The sequence below is a fragment of the Lathamus discolor genome, chromosome 20 (assembly GCF_037157495.1).
Source record: "Lathamus discolor isolate bLatDis1 chromosome 20, bLatDis1.hap1, whole genome shotgun sequence".
Lineage (NCBI taxonomy): Eukaryota > Metazoa > Chordata > Aves > Psittaciformes > Psittacidae > Lathamus > Lathamus discolor.
The window spans coordinates 5,215,670-5,232,206 of NC_088903.1; the positions used below are offsets into that span (position 1 = coordinate 5,215,670).

The 16,537-nt window shown below is 46.8% G+C and overlaps 2 protein-coding genes and 1 long non-coding RNA gene across 9 annotated transcripts in view; 1 reads left to right on the forward strand and 2 right to left on the reverse strand.

Annotated features, from left to right (window-relative positions):
• Positions 1–16,537, reverse strand: part of HOXB4 (homeobox B4) — a 31,234-nt gene that overhangs the window by 3,223 nt on the left and 11,474 nt on the right. The window contains exon 1 of one of the 4 annotated variants that reach the window (XM_065699425.1): positions 11,889–12,084. The exons of 1 other annotated variant lie outside the window; for it this stretch is intronic. The gene's annotated coding sequence lies outside the window, so the exon portion shown is untranslated. Of the gene's footprint in view, positions 1–2,896; positions 2,979–9,068; positions 9,087–11,888; positions 12,085–16,537 lie in introns of those variants that run through there. 2 more of the 4 variants (XM_065699427.1, XM_065699426.1) reach the window with 2 other exon arrangements.
• LOC136024227 (uncharacterized) overlaps positions 1–16,537 on the forward strand; it is a 31,966-nt gene that overhangs the window by 956 nt on the left and 14,473 nt on the right. For all 4 annotated transcript variants that reach the window (XR_010616794.1, XR_010616793.1, XR_010616795.1 and 1 more), the window contains exon 2: positions 8,982–9,075. This is a non-coding gene — a long non-coding RNA (uncharacterized LOC136024227). The remainder of the gene's footprint in view (positions 1–8,981; positions 9,076–16,537) is intronic.
• HOXB5 (homeobox B5) lies at positions 13,190–16,061 on the reverse strand. The gene is made up of 2 exons (XM_065699428.1): positions 15,394–16,061; positions 13,190–14,396 (listed from the first exon to the last, which is right to left on the reverse strand). Exons 1-2 carry the CDS (start codon positions 15,941–15,943, stop codon positions 14,149–14,151), a joined length of 798 nt encoding a protein of 265 aa, XP_065555500.1. The 5' UTR covers positions 15,944–16,061; the 3' UTR covers positions 13,190–14,148.

Sequence of the window (16,537 nt, forward strand, 5' to 3'; positions counted from 1 at the left end):
AAGGTGATGCGGGAAGGGACGAGCCTGGCAGAGATGAATAGGGCTCGTTGGGGATCGATAAGAAATTCATCAGCTAATTCGGGGTGCCCGGTGTCCTAAATCACATTTCTGAGATTGACCGTTTTCCCACGCACCGGTGGCAAAGGGAGCCCGTCCTCCGAGCAGGGAATCAGGGGCTTGATGAACAATTACAAAAGCGAATTAGCCCAAGTCCTAATGCATCTTCCTCTAGCCCTTCTGGTAATAAAGACGCTTTAAAAGCCCGAGCAAACCAGCAGCCTTTCAAAAGCCACCACCCCCACAAAGCCGGGTTTAAACCCGAAACGCGCAATAAGCTCCTCGCAAGCAGCAATATGTGTGTGTATGTATATATATGTTAGTTTTGTTGATGTCAGTGCTGAGATTACACAACCTAAAGCAATAGTGGGCTCCTAGTTCTTAAATGGCAGCAATAACGCCCCTTCCTCCCCCTTCTTTCCCCCACCTCCCCTCAGAGCACAGATTTTATCTCGAAGTGATGATAAAGTTTATCGCAGGAGCGCTGGAGTTGAGCTAAGGTCAAATCCAAAGTATTTCTTTTCAGCCAGAAAACGGTTTTCTGGTGAAGATTTGTTTTCACCCTTTTATTTAAGGTTCTGGGGTGTGGGTGGCTCTTTTTTGGGGGGGTGGTGGTGGTTTTGTTTTTACTGCCTTCTGGGTGTGGGACCTGTAGTGTTTGTGTCAACTACATATTCCCCTAGATACGAATTTGTGACCCAACTTCCTTTACACAAATTCGGATCTACAGGGTACATATAGAAGACAGATGCATCCTCCTTGGTCAGAGATCTTCGCCTACCGCCATAATTGTCTTCTGGGGAGGGAGGGCAGAGTTTTGGGACTCGAGAGATCAGGAATTAATCTATAGGTAAAGACGGTTCAAAGATTTCACTCTTCAGAGGAAAGACGATTAATTAAAGCACCAACACAGCATCCGAATAGCCAATACTAGGAGAGAAAACCTGGAACTTTCCTACCCTCTCCTCCATCCCTTGCATGTTAATTTACCGCTCTGCTAAAAAATACGCTCCTGAATATGTATCTATAGAGAGAGATGCGTAAAGAGCTTCGAATCTAAGTAATCGCCGTTTAAAAGCGAAACGCCCCTGCCCGGTCCCCTCCACCCTGAAACCCACGGGATGAGTTTCTGATACACAGCGCAGAGATTTAATCCGTTTTTCGTTCTTGGAGGTCAACTAAGGTTTGGGTTTCTACGTGCGTGTAGGGATAAATTATATATATAGATATAAGCGAGAAACAGATGAAAAGAAATACAGAATGTAAAGGCAGATGGGACGACAGGCGCTTTTTTTTTATGACAGGCAATTCTTTTTACAACCCGAGAAAAAGATCAAAGGCGTTTCATTTCCGAAAAAGGGATATAAAGCAATAAAATATTCATCCTGTCTAGGTAATGAACCTTCATTCGGAACTAATGAGGGTAGCATCATGTTGAGATTTCGTTTAAAATTACAGTTGCCCAAGAGATTAAAAGTACAACATCCCCCCCTTTTTTTCCCCCTATTCTTTTTTTATTTGTATTTCAAAAGGCAGAACCTTTTCGGTCAAGTATCGCCGGAATTAATTGCATTTAAATGCCACAGCAAAGAGGATGTTAGAGAAAAGCCGCCTTTCCCCTCCATTAAAATCCCTGCAAAACATCTTCAATATATTTCATAAATTCCTTCATTTTTCCTAATGAAAAGAGTCGTGGCCAAGCACGAATGTCCCGGGGCTTTCCCGGACACACGATGCCCGGAGATTTTTCGGGTACTTTAAGACGAATAGTCGCTTTTCATGCTAAAACGTATCATTCGAAGAGAAACCGAAAAAGGACGGCATATTTTAAGCAATGAGCCCAAATGCACCTGGGACAACCCCCAGACCATTTTACACGCCTGAACAAGTCCCCAAATTCCCAACCAAAGTCGCAGAGTGAAGCAAAGCCGCTTTTTGCATGGAGCAGATTTCCCCCCCCTCCACAGACCTACACTGGGGAGCAGCAGCCACTCTAAAATTCACCTTCCCCTTTAAAACCTGCCATCAAAGTAAGGAGCCAAATAAAATCCGCTTGTTCAACGTGTAGCTGGATGCCATGAAATAATTCCACAGAACCAATCCCATCAGAGTTCCTTTTTTTTTTTTCCTTTAAATTATTATTAACTGAAATGTTATTCCTCCTCTCCAATCCTCTCTCTGATTTATTTTACTGGATTTCCTCGCAGCCGGCTCCTAACCGAGGAGAGGAGTTTCAATAGCCATAACTAAGGCCTATTCCTTATTTTTACCCCCCTCCCACATTCTTAAGAAAAAAAACATAGGAAAGAGAAAGGTTTAATGTTCCTTCCCGGTGGCACGCAGGGGTCGGTGCCAGCAAACCAGCACCCCTAGCGTTTACCAGCCACCTTCCCCCCAAACACCTCCAAGAACTCTCCCCCTCTCTGCCTCCGATCCCAAATTAAAGGCAGCCCCTCGCTGCCCCCCTCCCAGCCCCCTTCCTCACAGCTTTCTCTATTAAACCGCCCCACGTCGCGGGTTTCCCGCAGCAAATTCCACCCCGTCTCTTTTCCATGTCAAAGTAACCTCAGGCAGGAAGGAAAGGGGTGTCCCCCGGATCCCCCGACCTGTGTCCACCGCCAAGGGGTGGCCAGGGGAGCCCTCAACCCTCTCCAAAACCCTCCCAAAGGCACCTGCCAGCGCAGGGGGTGGGGGTTGTTATCCCGTTCTTCATGTTGAGTGCATACGCGGTTCCCCCCAAAAGAGACAGCACTCGGTGGGGGGGGTACCCCCTGCTTAGTGCCCCCCCCCTCCGCAGCCCGGCCCACCGCCCAGGTGTAACACCGACAGCGGTACCTACCTTAGCAAAACGTGGGTCTTTTCCTCGGAGTAATCCCCGAGGGGGCTCCCCCAAAACTTGGGAAGGTTTTGCAGGCGGAATCCTATAGAACCCCCTAAACACCCCCATCCCCCCACCCCGTTTCCCCTCCCCACCCTAGCCCGGTTTTTCCGCCCTCTCTCCCCAGTGTTGCTTTTACAATGAGATTAATTCTCGATAAGAACACTAATTTCTCTCTCTCCTTCTTCTTCTGCTTTTTTTTTAGTGGGTGCCCCCTCCCCCGCTCTCCCCCCAGTATAAACCACTATTGTCCTTTACGGCGAGCGGAGCTGCTCCCGGCAGCGCCGGGAGGCCCTCTGAGCATTTTGGGGTGGGAAACCCGCAAGTTTTGGTATTAATCTCATAGTTTGTCAGTCTTTGTTAAACAGCGAGGCGTGTCCGCAGCGCGGCGGCCGCCGAGAGCCGCGCTGACCCGCGGTTCACCCCGCGCCGCGCGCCCTCCGCACCGCTCCGCGCTTTCATTTGTAGGGCTTTTATGATTCCCCCCTTCTGCCTGTTATATCCCCCCTCCCTCTGAAATCTCGCTCTCGGCTTTAGCAGCCGTGAAGAAGGGGATCTTTTCTTTTATTTTTGCCTTTTTCCACCCTTTTCCAAGCGCAAACTTTCTTGTATAGAACTGTGTGTGTGTGTGTATCCCCAGCACACGGAGGGCTAAGGCGCTTCTTTAAGGCAAAACATTTAATAACGACCATTCGAGATGTACAACAGCAGGGAAGGAGGCTGAAGGGTCGGGTAGGAATCGGCCCACACCTGCTTTGCAACAGGGAAAAGCAGATTTAAGCCTTGCGTGGTTTCCCAGCCTTGGGTGTCCTTTCCATTTAGGATAACAATATTTTAAAATCATATTTTTCCCCTTAAAAACAGTGAGGCAGCGAGGGGGGAGCAGCACATCCCTGCGGGGATTCACCCTTTATCTCCCTGTTAACAGCGCCAGCTCCAAGACCGCGATTAAGAGGTCATTGGAGAGTAAATCGGGATTAAAAAGCGCATTCAATTGATTGTCCGGTAGAGAAAATAATAATAACAGCTATAAATAGATATCGAGAGAAGGAAAAGAGCCCTAAATTGTGTTTGCAGCGCCCGGCCGGTACTCGGAGACTCCCGGGTTAAGCCGAGTCCGTCCCGAGCAAGAGAGATAAATTAGAAATATCCTTGGAAATGGTACCTTTAATTTCCCCCCTCTCCCCTCCCCTATCTCCCTCCCTCCTCGCATCTCTCCAAATGAACCCACTTCAAACGAACGCGCGTCCCTAAATGGAAAGTTAAACGTTCTGATGGAGGAGTGAATATTAGAAGGAAAGTTGGGAGGTGGTTTGGGTTGGGGTTTTTTTTCCTTTATTGCCGTGAAATTATACCTGCTTGTTTTAATATCCCGAAAACAAATGGCCTTTATTATCCATTACCTGTTCCATAAACCTGGAGTAGAAATGACTGTTCTAGAGAGATAAGTGCAGTAATTACAAGGGCGAAGAGATGGATCACCCAAGTTACAACTAAACCGGAGCCCTCATATAGTGATATTTTATAAATACCAAGCAAATTCATGGCAATTAATTAAAGCCGAGTCTTATCACGCGAAACAAAACGCTTTACGTTCGCTTGAATTTCACCTACTCCATGAATATATCCGCATCGGGAAAGCAAATGGATTTTCCAGAATGCCTTTCCCAGGGCTCTAATATTCTCTCTTTCTCTTCCAAGAAAAATGACCCTTGTTATAAGTATTTAGGCACTGAAAATATTTAAAAGCCGAGGGGAAAAAAAAAAAGCAAATTTGCAGGGCAAAAAGGGAAGAGTTTGCCTTGCTACGACTGTTTGCTTAAGCAGCTATTGAAAAGATCTTCCCCAGTCCCAGTGCAAATAATATTTAGAGTTTGGAGGGTTCAAAGTCTGGCAGTGTAGAAATAACTTTGAAATGCCAAGGGAAATATTTATTATATCAGTTCATTAAACTGTTGCAATGACCAGAGTGGAGTCACATTTCAAGCAAGAAATAGAAACCATTTCATTCAAATTCCGGCGGAAAACGTGCTGCAAAACAAAATTAGCTGCTTTAACCGGAGCGAGCGACGAAACGAGCACTTAAAACCGCCTTTAAATACATATATTGGGGTTTTTAAAGCCATCAATCCATTTCTTTTGCCTCTATATCACTTTTTCAGATTCTCTACGATTAAGGTAGAAATGCGAACGGTAAATCATGGGCGTTATTTCGTGTCATTCTTTTCTTTTTGTGGATGATTATTTGCCTTCCTACCGAGTCCGTATTAAAGATGCTCGGCTCTATGGGGGCCAGGCACCTCTTCAAGGATCCTGGAAGTGGTTCCAAGTAAAGATTTTGGAACCACATTTTCACCAAACTTGTCGGGCTTTTGTATTTTATTTTTTTTTTAATTTTTTCCCCCAAATAAAATTGATTCTGGAATGAAAATTATTTTTAACTGCTCGCTTTAATATCCTAAAGGGACCTCCTCGTAATTGAGTTGAATAAATGCACTTCTCCTTATATTCAGTTCATTCCACTCCAAATAGCGTTTCAGGGCTCATCTTAGAAAAAAAACAGTGAGGACCCTCTCGGCGTTTCCTCGCGGCAGACCCAAATCCACCTTCTTTTCTACCCACATCCCACCCCAAAATCCCGCAGCCTCTTATCCCCCCTTTCTGCCTTCGCGGCGGAAGGTCGCTCCCACCTCGCTATCATCCTCTCTCATCTCTGCCCAGCAGCAGAGACTCTTCCTCCCACCTCGCCCCCCCCTCCCCTTCCAGCTTTCTTTCTCTCTCCCTCTTTTTTTCCCACTGACATCAGTCTATCAGGGTTATACACAAGACCGAGTCACGCACAGCGTAAACTTTTGACCCTCAACTTTTTGACCCCTCGAGCTATAATGCTGTACTAACAAGCCCCCCAAGACCAGAGTTACTGGCTACGCCTCTAGAAACCAACGCGCTGCTGATTTTCCTATTTTGTTTATTTTACTTAGAAAAGAAAAGGGGGAAAAAAGGACGTTTCTTTGGGATTTTTTTTTTCCCTACCCAAGGAAGAACAAAAAAATAATCAGAGCTCTGCAAACATCAGATGTTTCTGCCCACATCACCCATTGCTGCTTTAGACCACTGGTTTTATTTTACCCTTTTTGCTTCCCCCACATTTTTACATTTAGAGAACAAAGAGGGGGAACCCCTCAAGAAATAATATAATTTATTATTTCTCTTTTATTTGGGATTTCCTCGGCGAGGTTTTGAAGGAGGTTATTTGCCCTGATCTAATTTTGGGGCAGATTTTTCCTCCTTTTTCGGAGGATAAAGAGGGTTCCCGTGTTGCTTAGGGAGCCGCGGAGTGCTCGGGCAGTAGGACTGGAGGGCTTCGGGCGGCCGGTCCCGCTCCCGCCCCAGCCCGGCCCGGCCCGGCCCGGCCCCGCTGGCAGTGAACTTGGTCTGAAGCGGGCTCTGCTGGCTGCTCGGGGACGTTACAGCCGAGGCAGCCTCGGCAAATCTCCCTACCCGGGGCGCCCGTTTCCCCGCTCCATCCCACCACGACCACCCCCCTCTCCAGCCCGGCGTTGCAGTCTCCCTACATAAACAGCCCAGATTTGCACCAAACAAACGTCCTTTCCCCCAAATCCCGGCGCTGTAATTTGTTTTGACTTGAAGGGTATATATATGTGTGTGTGTATAGAGAGAGACATACATACACATGTTAAAAAGAGATAAATCAAAGCGGGGGAAAAACCTCGTACTAGTCTTATTCTTTCAACGCTCGCTGTCAAAATAGTTTCTTTTTAAAGCTATTTAGGGTAACAGAACACGGAAAAACTATGCCGGGTGGACACCTCCCTAGTTAAGTTATCAACCTCCTTCCAAATATAATTTATTTAACGTTAGGAGAGGAAAGAATGGGAAAAAATCAGCTCAGACACCGAAATAGCCACGCTCTGAAAGAAAATTTCATTCTTAAATCCATTCTAGGACTGGAAAGAAACCCCGGAGGAGGAGCCAAAGCCCATAAAAGTCATTTTCGGGTTCCCTAATTGAGGAGACCTTTAGTAAGAGGATTTTAAATAATCCCATCAGCTCGTTCCCTTCAGGTCGGACGTGTAATAAAAAAAGAGGAAGGGGCTGGGGGGAAAGAAAGAGCAAATCCTCAGCCTGAAATTCAGCTGTGGGGGAGGGAAAAGGGTTCGGGGAGCGGAGCTGGAGGGAAGGGGGGTGGTTTCCTTCGAAAGCTTGTGGGGGGGACTGGACACACAGAAGGAGTGTGGGCTGGAGTCATTTACAGGACTATGGTAAAGAAATAGGTGAATAATCTGAGTCTTCCTCTAAATAGACTGAACCACAAGAATTACAGCCTGAACAGTGAGATTTCTAGTCGCTGCCTCTCTGCCAAGGCAGGAGGGACCCGCCGCCTCCCAGTCTTCATTTCTGGGGCCAGAAACAAGCAGAACAAGGAGATCCCTTTGGCTTAAATACCACATCGCTGCTGTGGGTCTGTAGTGGAGCAATATGAGCCACATCCAGTCCTTCTCCAGCCTTCCCCCTTGGTTACGGCCAGTGCCCAACACACCCGCGCAGTGGGATGGGTACATTAAAAGTAAAAAGAAAAAAAAAAAAAAGAAAAGAAAAAAGAAAGAAAAAAAAAAAGGAAAGAAAGAAGGGGTAGAAAATGGGGGGGGGGAGGAGAAGAAAAGAAATAAAGAAAGAAATAAAGAAAAAACCCTGGAGCTTATGTTTTCCTTGCAAAGGTGCTCCGGCAGCCCTCGGGGCCCGCACTGTGTTGTGATACGAAGCTCACCCTCTCCTCCAAGAGAGGAGCCGGGGCTGTACAAGTCTGCTGACCTCGGAATGATCCCTCTTGCCTATGAATTATTGATGAGATATGAGCTCTGATTTCTCTTTTCAGTATGCAAACCCCATTATACTGTTAAAATGGCGATTTAATCGTTTAGAATAGCTTCGCTTTTTTTTTTTCCAACTCATTTGTGCCCCTTCCTTTTCATTTAATTCTCTTAATTAAATCCTTTAACAGATTTTAATCACTTTTTGTTGAATAAAATCAGACATCATACACATCTGTAACTAGGTTACCTTGGCGAAGTTTGTTTTTGGTGGGGTTTCTTTGTTTTGGGGTTGTTTTTAGTTTGCTCTGCGTGCTCCTTTGGGTGAGGTTTTTAAAACCTAAGTGGGAGGGAATTTTCTTTTCTCTTACCCTGAACCCGGTGAGCAAAGAAAGTCTGAAACACACGAAAGCTTGACGAAAAAGAGCCCTAAAAAATAACTGCATCAATAAAACCGTGACATTCACAGTGGCCTGACAACGGCGTTGCAACCTCGAGCTGCCTTTTGCATTGAAACGCTCCCCAAACCACTCACAAATGCATTTCCCCACCCCCCTGTTTATTGCTGAACGATCCTAAGAACCAAAACGGGCATTTTACGGGTGAAATTTCATCTATTTTTCGCCCTTCAGCAGCAGTCTGAGCACTGGGGTCCCTGGCCCTCCCTGGAAGACACTCCAAAAGGCAGCTTGAAGGGAGCTGGAATTAATACAGATGCTCAGCTTGGCTCCTCCAGGCTGTGGAGCCTGGGCTGGCTCCTGGGTGAGAAATAACTGCTGTGGGGTTTTTTTTGCCCTTCAAAGCAGCAGTGAGGTTTCCATAACGTTTACTAAACGAAATAGGAAACCTTCAGAGAAGGGGGAAAGCTAAAGAGAGAGGACAGGGAGCAAAAATAGGTGTAAGGTCATACGGTTGCATTTATTTTTGGATGTGAGAGGTGCTGTGAAACAGGTAAGATCCTGGGGAGGCTCCTCCGAGCTCTGGAAGCCTTCATTCACTTGGAGCAAACAGCCCATGTCTACCTCACCAGACCCGGTTTTGGGGAGTCACACAGAGGCTTCCCCCATGGGTACCCAGAGTCCTGACAGAAAGATCTGCAAAACCAAGGGTTAATAAAAGGAGATTTTCCTCGTAAGCAGCAATCATGTGCTAGAGATTCTCCGTATTCTTAGAGCCGTTATTAAAGCACTTTGTATTTATTCTGTCTTCTACAGCTACAGAAGAACTAATTGTCCCATGTCTGATGTATGCCATTAAAGTGAGAGAAACGATGAAAAATGCAAAGGAAAATCCCCGCCTACCTGCACGGTCAGAGCTCCGTTTTCCTGTTTACTCTCCTTATACTTCCTTTTCACCAGCAACAGGGAGACCTTTTTTTTTCCCTTTCTTTAAAGAACGGGGAAGGAGGGAGGGAGGGAGGGAAGCCTGTGCTAAGCTTGTGATCCCTTCCAGGCTGTAAAATGGTAGACAATGATCCCTGCTTATGCCTCACAGGAAGATGGAGGTTAATGCCATGTAAGAGAAACAAAATCCCCAAATAAACCCTCCAAAATCCAGCTTGTAAAAAAAAAACCCGAACAAACCCTATCTTAAAAACATGCTACATGCTGCAGGTAGAAGGCAGATCTCAGACAGAGAGGACAGGGTTTATTGAAAGTGATGGTAAGGGTGATATTATCATGACAGCAACAAAATACAGTCCCTGCTCCTTTGTGGTGGCACAGGCCGGGTGCCATCCCTGCACGGGGGATGCTCAGATCAAAGGGGTGGCACAGGGTTGATCCCTGTTGTCACCCCCAAAGGCATCTCTTCCTCACCACAAAGTTCTGGGGCTAGACTGCATTGCAAATTCCCCTTGGGTTGGTTGTCCTGGTATGCTTATTTTTTCCCCTTGGAATAACATGTTGTGCACACCAAAGGGTTAGGAACTGTGGTATGTAAGAAGAAAACCACTTGTGCTGCCTGTGATCAGAGTGGTTTTGGGAGGAAACTTTGCCTGGGACTGTATAAAAACCTTGGAGTGGGATGTAGGGGTCAGTGATGCAGATGATAGATGGGGAAGAGGCAGATGAACGGATAGATCTATGGCTACATGGATGGATGAATATATTTTGGAATCAGAGTGTTTATGGGTACTTGTATGCATTGAATTTACAGTTACATTTCAAACATACATTGAAGTGAAGAGGTAACACTTCTCCTGCCTAAAACACTACTTATCATTTGAATCAGGAGAAATGATTTCTAGTCACCAGTAGAGACCAGGAGGGTAAGGAATTAGAAGGCCATCATTTGGGCTAACCCCAGCAGGATCGCATGCCTTTCCCCACATCCCTTCTCCTTCCAGCGCTTCTAACCCTGTGTAGACAAACCATCTGCAGCTTGAGGGGCTAAATTCACCTTTCAAGGTCATGCCATGGAAGCACTTTAGGATCCTATGAAAGATCTTTATTATTAACTCAAAAAGCAGGCGTCCAGCTTGCACAGGGATTAGGGAGAGGCTGCTCAGCATAAAACCAGGCTGCTGAATAGGAAAAGCTCCCTGCACCCCGCTTCCCTTCCTTGAATTTCCAGCTTTTTGAATCTGTGTTTACAGGTTTTCAGAGCAGAGGGTTCCAGGATTGCACTGGCCACCCCCTGACCGCTCAGGGAGAAGCCAGAAGTTCAAATGATGATAGCAAAGATATTAGGAGCCACATGGAGCAGGACAGGAAAAACAGCCCAAGGAAGGAAAAGCAATCTCCAAAGTGTGCTAAAGGGGGACATTCTGCTTTGTGTAAAAGAGACGGACATGTGTCCACCAAATGTTGTCTTACCCTAAAAAGGAGGGGGAAAAAAAAACTTGTGAGTGCTCCCAATTCTAGCCGCCCCCTTCCCTCCCCAGTACCTCCGCTTTGAACTTTCTTGTTTAAAAATTGGTTTTATTTTTGAAACAGCGATGGGGGGGGGGGGAAACTGATGTGAGTTGGTTCAGGTGTGGACTAAGTGCCCCCCACCTCTCCTGCAAATGTGGCTGCTAGGCTTGCAAAATAAGAAACCTCTCCAGGGTTGCCTTATGGGGTTCTCCCCTCTCTCTATTTGGCTCTATCAGCCTTATTTTGATCGCTTTTGCTCTATTGCGCTGCCGCGGAGTCAGAACCCACGGCTGGGGCCACCTGCCCGGCCAGCCCCAGCACAGCCCCTCGCCCCTCACCCGCGCAGGCTCCGCGCTCCTGCCCTTCCCTCCAACTTGTTTATTTTCCCAAAGCAAAAGGCTGCTGCCTGCCTTTTCCAGAGCGATGTCAGCCCTGAGAGGGCGAGAAGGAAATCTGGGCTATATCGGTGAGCTCCGTAAGGTTTGGACGCTCTGTCTGCAAACTGCAGCCTCTCTGATTATTTTTCTGTAGCACTTCAGGACAGGCTGGAGACATAACAGCGGTCAGTCAGTGGCTCCATGTGAGAGAAACGAACTACGGGAATATGAGGAAACTCATTTGTATTATTAGGGGGCAAAAAAAACCCCAAGGAAACCCAAGAGGGGGGAGGAGGGAAGGAAAAAATGGGAGGAAAAAGGGGGAAAAAAAGGGGAGGAGAAAGGAGGGGAAAGCCCTGGGGCAAAAAATCCCGGTCTCTACACAGGCCGAAAGGAAACAAAAAGGTGCATTTCTATGGCAAGAAGGTGAAAATAATGCAAATCAAAAGGTGTTAACACCCTGAAAAGCACAGTCAGAATATCGCTGATTGACATGCAAAGTCATGGTTCAGGTTTGTGGCTATTTGCGAGCAGTTCGAAACGCACCGAAATCGCCTCCAATAAACGCGCAAGAATGGCGAAGGATAAACCCAAACTTTGGCTGAAGTACACATGTCCCCCGGCAAAGACAGGATGGAGTTGCCGTGCAATGATAATGAATCTCTACAGCTTTTCTATTTCTCCCGCTGCCACAAAGTTTACTTGCGGGCCTCGAAGCTGTGATGGAAATGTAATGCAATTCCAGCTCTCGGGAGGATAAGAATTAAGACCTTCTTAAAAGTGAGAAATAAAGCTCTGAAAGAGAGACAGACCCTCTTTCCTCCCCGCTCAGCCTTTAGTCATATCAACCCTTTAAAATAGTTTAAGCAGATAATATTTCAGAACTTACTTTCAGGACTCCAGTCTATTGGCTCCCTGGACTGAAAAATGGACCCGCAAAACATGTTCCCTGCAATTGCAACGTTTATCTCATCTGGAAAAGTGCTCACCCATTGCTGCCCCTTACAAGCCAAACCAAGCAGTTAAAGTGTCACTTAACATTCTAGAGAATGTGAAATATATTGTACATTGTCAACTCCCCAAAACCATAAAACTAACTTTATGGACCTCACGTGACTTTTGAGAGCCAGTGAGGGGTATCTGTCTGAGGTCTGGGCGATTTTTACGATCTAACTTCTAGATAAAACCCTATCCATTTGACATCTAAATGTCATACCCACTTTTGGTATAGTTTGCTATTAGTGAAAAAAAAAAGAAAAAAGAAAGAAAAAAAATCAAGGGAAGGCGAGCAAATGGTTTGGGACCTGACAGTCCACTTCACATCCCTCTCAAAATCACTTAAGAAGTACCTAAACAGTGGGAGATTAAGTTTGGTAAGTTTTAAGCTCCAACTTTACTTGCTACGAACAAAAAGCCTAAGCTGTATTGTAGAGATGTCAGTGGCGTTTTGCCAAATCGAGCGACTTTAAACCGGAGTATCTCGTGCCTTGTGAGATTCCCTAGGTAGCGAAATGGCAACATTTGCCATCTTTGATGATGTTAAATAATCTGCAGCCAAAATGACTCGTTGTAGTGAATGTCAGTAGTTGCAGAGATGTTATTTACATGTTAAGCCGGAGACTAGGAGTTAAAAGCAGTTAAGCACAACAAACCGAGGACGAGAGATAGCAGAGTTGGGCGTAGCTCAGCGCAGAAATGTATGCTGTATATATCCATGTTTATTTATATATATTTCAAATATATCTATCCAAACACACCGGTCTGTGATTCTATAGAGCGCAGGTTTATGTGTACGCGTATGTGGGCATAAATACCTCTGGCTTTTCAAATGTGCGTGTGTGTATGTAGATCTAACTCCTGAAATGCACGTAAATCTGCGTTTATACCGCGGGATTGCAACTTGAAGTGCTGGAAACCAGTTTGTCTGCTACCGTGGGTTGGGGGGGATCGGCGGTGTTTTGGGGAGACGGCGTTCGGGGAGGTGTGAAGGGCTGCGGTTTGTGTCCGGCCGGTGCCTGGAGGGCTTTTGGTTTGAATATTTGGTGGTTTTGAGCTCCCCAGAGCTGCCCAGGAGAGGCTGGGGCTCTGCTGAGAGTTCCTCGCAGCGGCTCAGCCCCACGCCAGGCATCTCCGCGGCTCCAGCATGGGCTGCGGATCTCAGAGCTTGTGTATAAAGTGCAACTGGGAGCCTTTGTGAGTAGGAGAAACGTTTATTTGACTTCAAGTAAAGCTACAAACAAATACAAAAAGCTTATTGGCAAAGTACTAACAGGCAGCTAGACATGACAGATGCCATTTTTACACATAACATTGCATTCACTCTGCCCACTACAAACCGTCTATTAGTCACATCAGAAATATTTCTAGTATTTACAGACATTAGAGCACTCTATTGTTGGTCCGATTTTATACATAATTTTTTCTTTTATAATAGTGAAGTTTACCCACGTCTAAGAGTACGTCTTGGAATTAGGCTGGGACTCGAAATCCTGGCCTGAAGTTTGAACTAAAACACAGACTGGACAATTTTAAGACAGATACAAGAGCTTTTGCCTTTTTTTTTTTTTTTTCCCTTCTTTTTTTTTCCCCCTTTTTTTTTTTTTTTTTTTACATTTTTGTTTGGGTTTTTTTAGCTTTTTTTTTTTTTTTTTTGCCACTGTAGTGCAGGAACCCCCTTTTTTAGCTTAGGCAGAGAACAACTCACCCAAAAGCAGTAAACTCAGGAAAGGGGGGGGGGGGGTGAAGAAAAGAAACCGAACAAATAAACAACCGTATCTGTTCTCGATTTATAAATAAGTTATAACATTTAAAGGGCTCACATAAAACATGCTAGCTTTCCAGAAAGCATCAAGAGAGCACGGACACAGACATTTAGAAGAACAGGAGCATGAGGAGCATCTGGAAATAAAATTTAATTATATAAAAAAAAGGAAAAGATTTAAACCCCCAAATTTCATAACAAACAGAACACGACATGGACTCAGTCCTGGGATAACGGTACCATACGCGTTGGTTTAGCATATCAACAACATGCCGAAAGGAAGGTGCCTCACTGTACAGTACTCGAAACTAAGATCTGCGCTTTATTTATTTATTTACGGATTTCTTTCTCGCCTCCTCTTCTTCCCTCGATATTCCTCCTCTAGACTTTATGGCTGAAAGGCGCTGCCCGCCGAGGCTAAGCTCATGCTTTTCAGTTTATTATCCTTCTTCCATTTCATCCTCCTGTTCTGGAACCAGATTTTGATCTGGCGTTCGGAGAGGCAGAGAGCGTGAGCGATCTCTATTCTCCTCCTGCGGGTGAGATATCTATTGAAGTGGAATTCCTTTTCCAACTCCAGGGTCTGGTAGCGAGTGTACGCTGTCCTCGCCCTCTTCCCGTCTGGTCCAGTCATGTCTGAATAACACGGACAACAGCGGGGTTGGGGTTTTGCTTTCTGCTAAGATTTTTGTTATCCTTAAGGCTATATAGATAGATATATGTATTGTAAAACCGAGGTAAAATACTCGCCTTCTTCGGGCAGCTTGGAATGCTGCTTGTTCCCCAAATAACACCCACCCCCCCTCCTTTCTCGCACACCCCCAGACACGTGTAAACCCCCCCACCCTCGGCCCCTCCAGAACCGACATTCCCAACTCAGTGTTCATAATTTAACTGGAGAAGCGAGATTCTGCATCTCCCCTTTTTTGCCCCCTCTGCCCGGGTGTTTCTGGGTCTCTTTGCAGGGGGTTCAGGTTTAAGGCTCTTTTCTCCAGGAGAAAACCGGGCCGAGTGTGTGTGTGTAGTTGGGGGGGGTGTGGGGGGGGGTGTGATGGTGTCTCTCTGTTCCTCTGTATCTCCTCGCAATTTTGGTTTTGTCAAGAGCAGATTGTCAAGAATACACCCAGCAAAATAAGAGCAGAAAAGGACTGAGAGAACCATCTGTGCATATAATGCCATTTTAATGGTCAATTCTTTCCTTTCCTCTCCCCCACACCCCCCCACACACACCCCCAAGGAACACCCCCTTCCCTCAATTTTTAAATTACCTTCTCCCACCATCCGCATAGAGCTAGGAGCTGAAAATAGGCGCCCATTTCGCGGAGAGAATAGCGAAAGTAAAATAAAATCGCCCCCCACCCCCACCCCTTCGAGGCGCCAGAGGCAGCTTTAAAGCAGCGATCAGAGCAAGAAATACAAAAGCAATAAATAGCTGCGTTTCTGATCAAAGCGCCTCCACGGAATAAAAGGAAGGAGAGAAAAAAGGGAGTGGGGGGGTTGGGGGGGGTGGGTGGGGGGAGGAGGAAAAGGGGAAAGGAAATTAAAAAAACACACTAAAACACGAGAGAAAAGGAGAGGGGGGTGAGAAAATAAACAACAACAACGACAACGACGGAAAAAGAAGTAGCTGTACCATGGCTAATGTGAAGTTTCCTCATCCAAGGGAATATCTGAGGTGCCTGCCCTTCTGTTGCTGCGGTGGAGGTCGCGATGGGCTCTGCCTGTGCTCGGGGGATGCTGCTGCTTATTGGAGTGCCCTCGTCGGCTCCCGAGGACGCGCTGGTCTCGTCTAGTTCTGTGAAATTTGTGTTGGTGGTGCTGGCAGAAGGAGCTTGGTCGGAGGGGGACGGGGCGGGTTTGCCTCCATGGCTCTCGCTGTTGGAGCAGGGAAGGGAGTCGGGAGAAGATAAGGAGCAGCTAGACGCCTGTCTAAACCTGCTCTCCTGAGCTGGAGAAGGGAAACCGCGGGAGCTCTCCCCCACAGCCCCAAAGTGGCTGGAGGAGGCTGAGCGGTTGATGCTAAGGTCCATCCCATTGTAGTTGTAGCCATAAGAGCTGGAATGCATGGTGCTTGAATCTCTGTAAGAACCGTTCATGGAACTGCTGGTCCCATAATTTAGTAACTGATAGTCGGGGCCATTTGGGTAGCGCCCTGAGAACGAGTTTACAAAGTAAGAGCTCATTTGGGTTATTTTGGAGGGCTTGATTTGTGGCTCGTGGTCGTTATAACCCTGTGCTTGACGATTTATGATGTATTAATGAATTATAGCGATGCACTGTACTTCGTTTTTGCTATGTATGCGGCCAAATATGGGGGGGGGGGGGAGGGTGGGGGGTGCGTTTGGGAATCACGTGCTTTTGTTGACCAGTCGTAAATTCTCACTGATGACCTCAAGAGGTAATTCATGCTCTATGGTTACAAATAATGACGATCGCGGAGTCGTTTAGGCCCGAGTCGGTGCGCGGCGCCCCGAATCCCCGTGCGCGCCGCCGCCGCGCTCGCCCCCCACCTTGGCGGAGCGCGCCACCTGCCGGCCGAGCGGGGCGCCGCGCCCAGGGGGGGCTGGAGGGGGTCGACACCCCGGTACCCCCAAATCCACCCTTCGCTACACATCCCCCTTCTTCTAGATCCATTTTCCTTCCTAAAAATCAACGCTGAGATGAAAGCGGGGGGGGGGGGGGTGTCTCGCCGCGGCTGGCTTGTCCGCGCTCCCCCCGTGGGTCTTCTCGCCCGGCTCCTTTTCTTTATTAAACTCTTAATTTCTTCCTTTGTGACA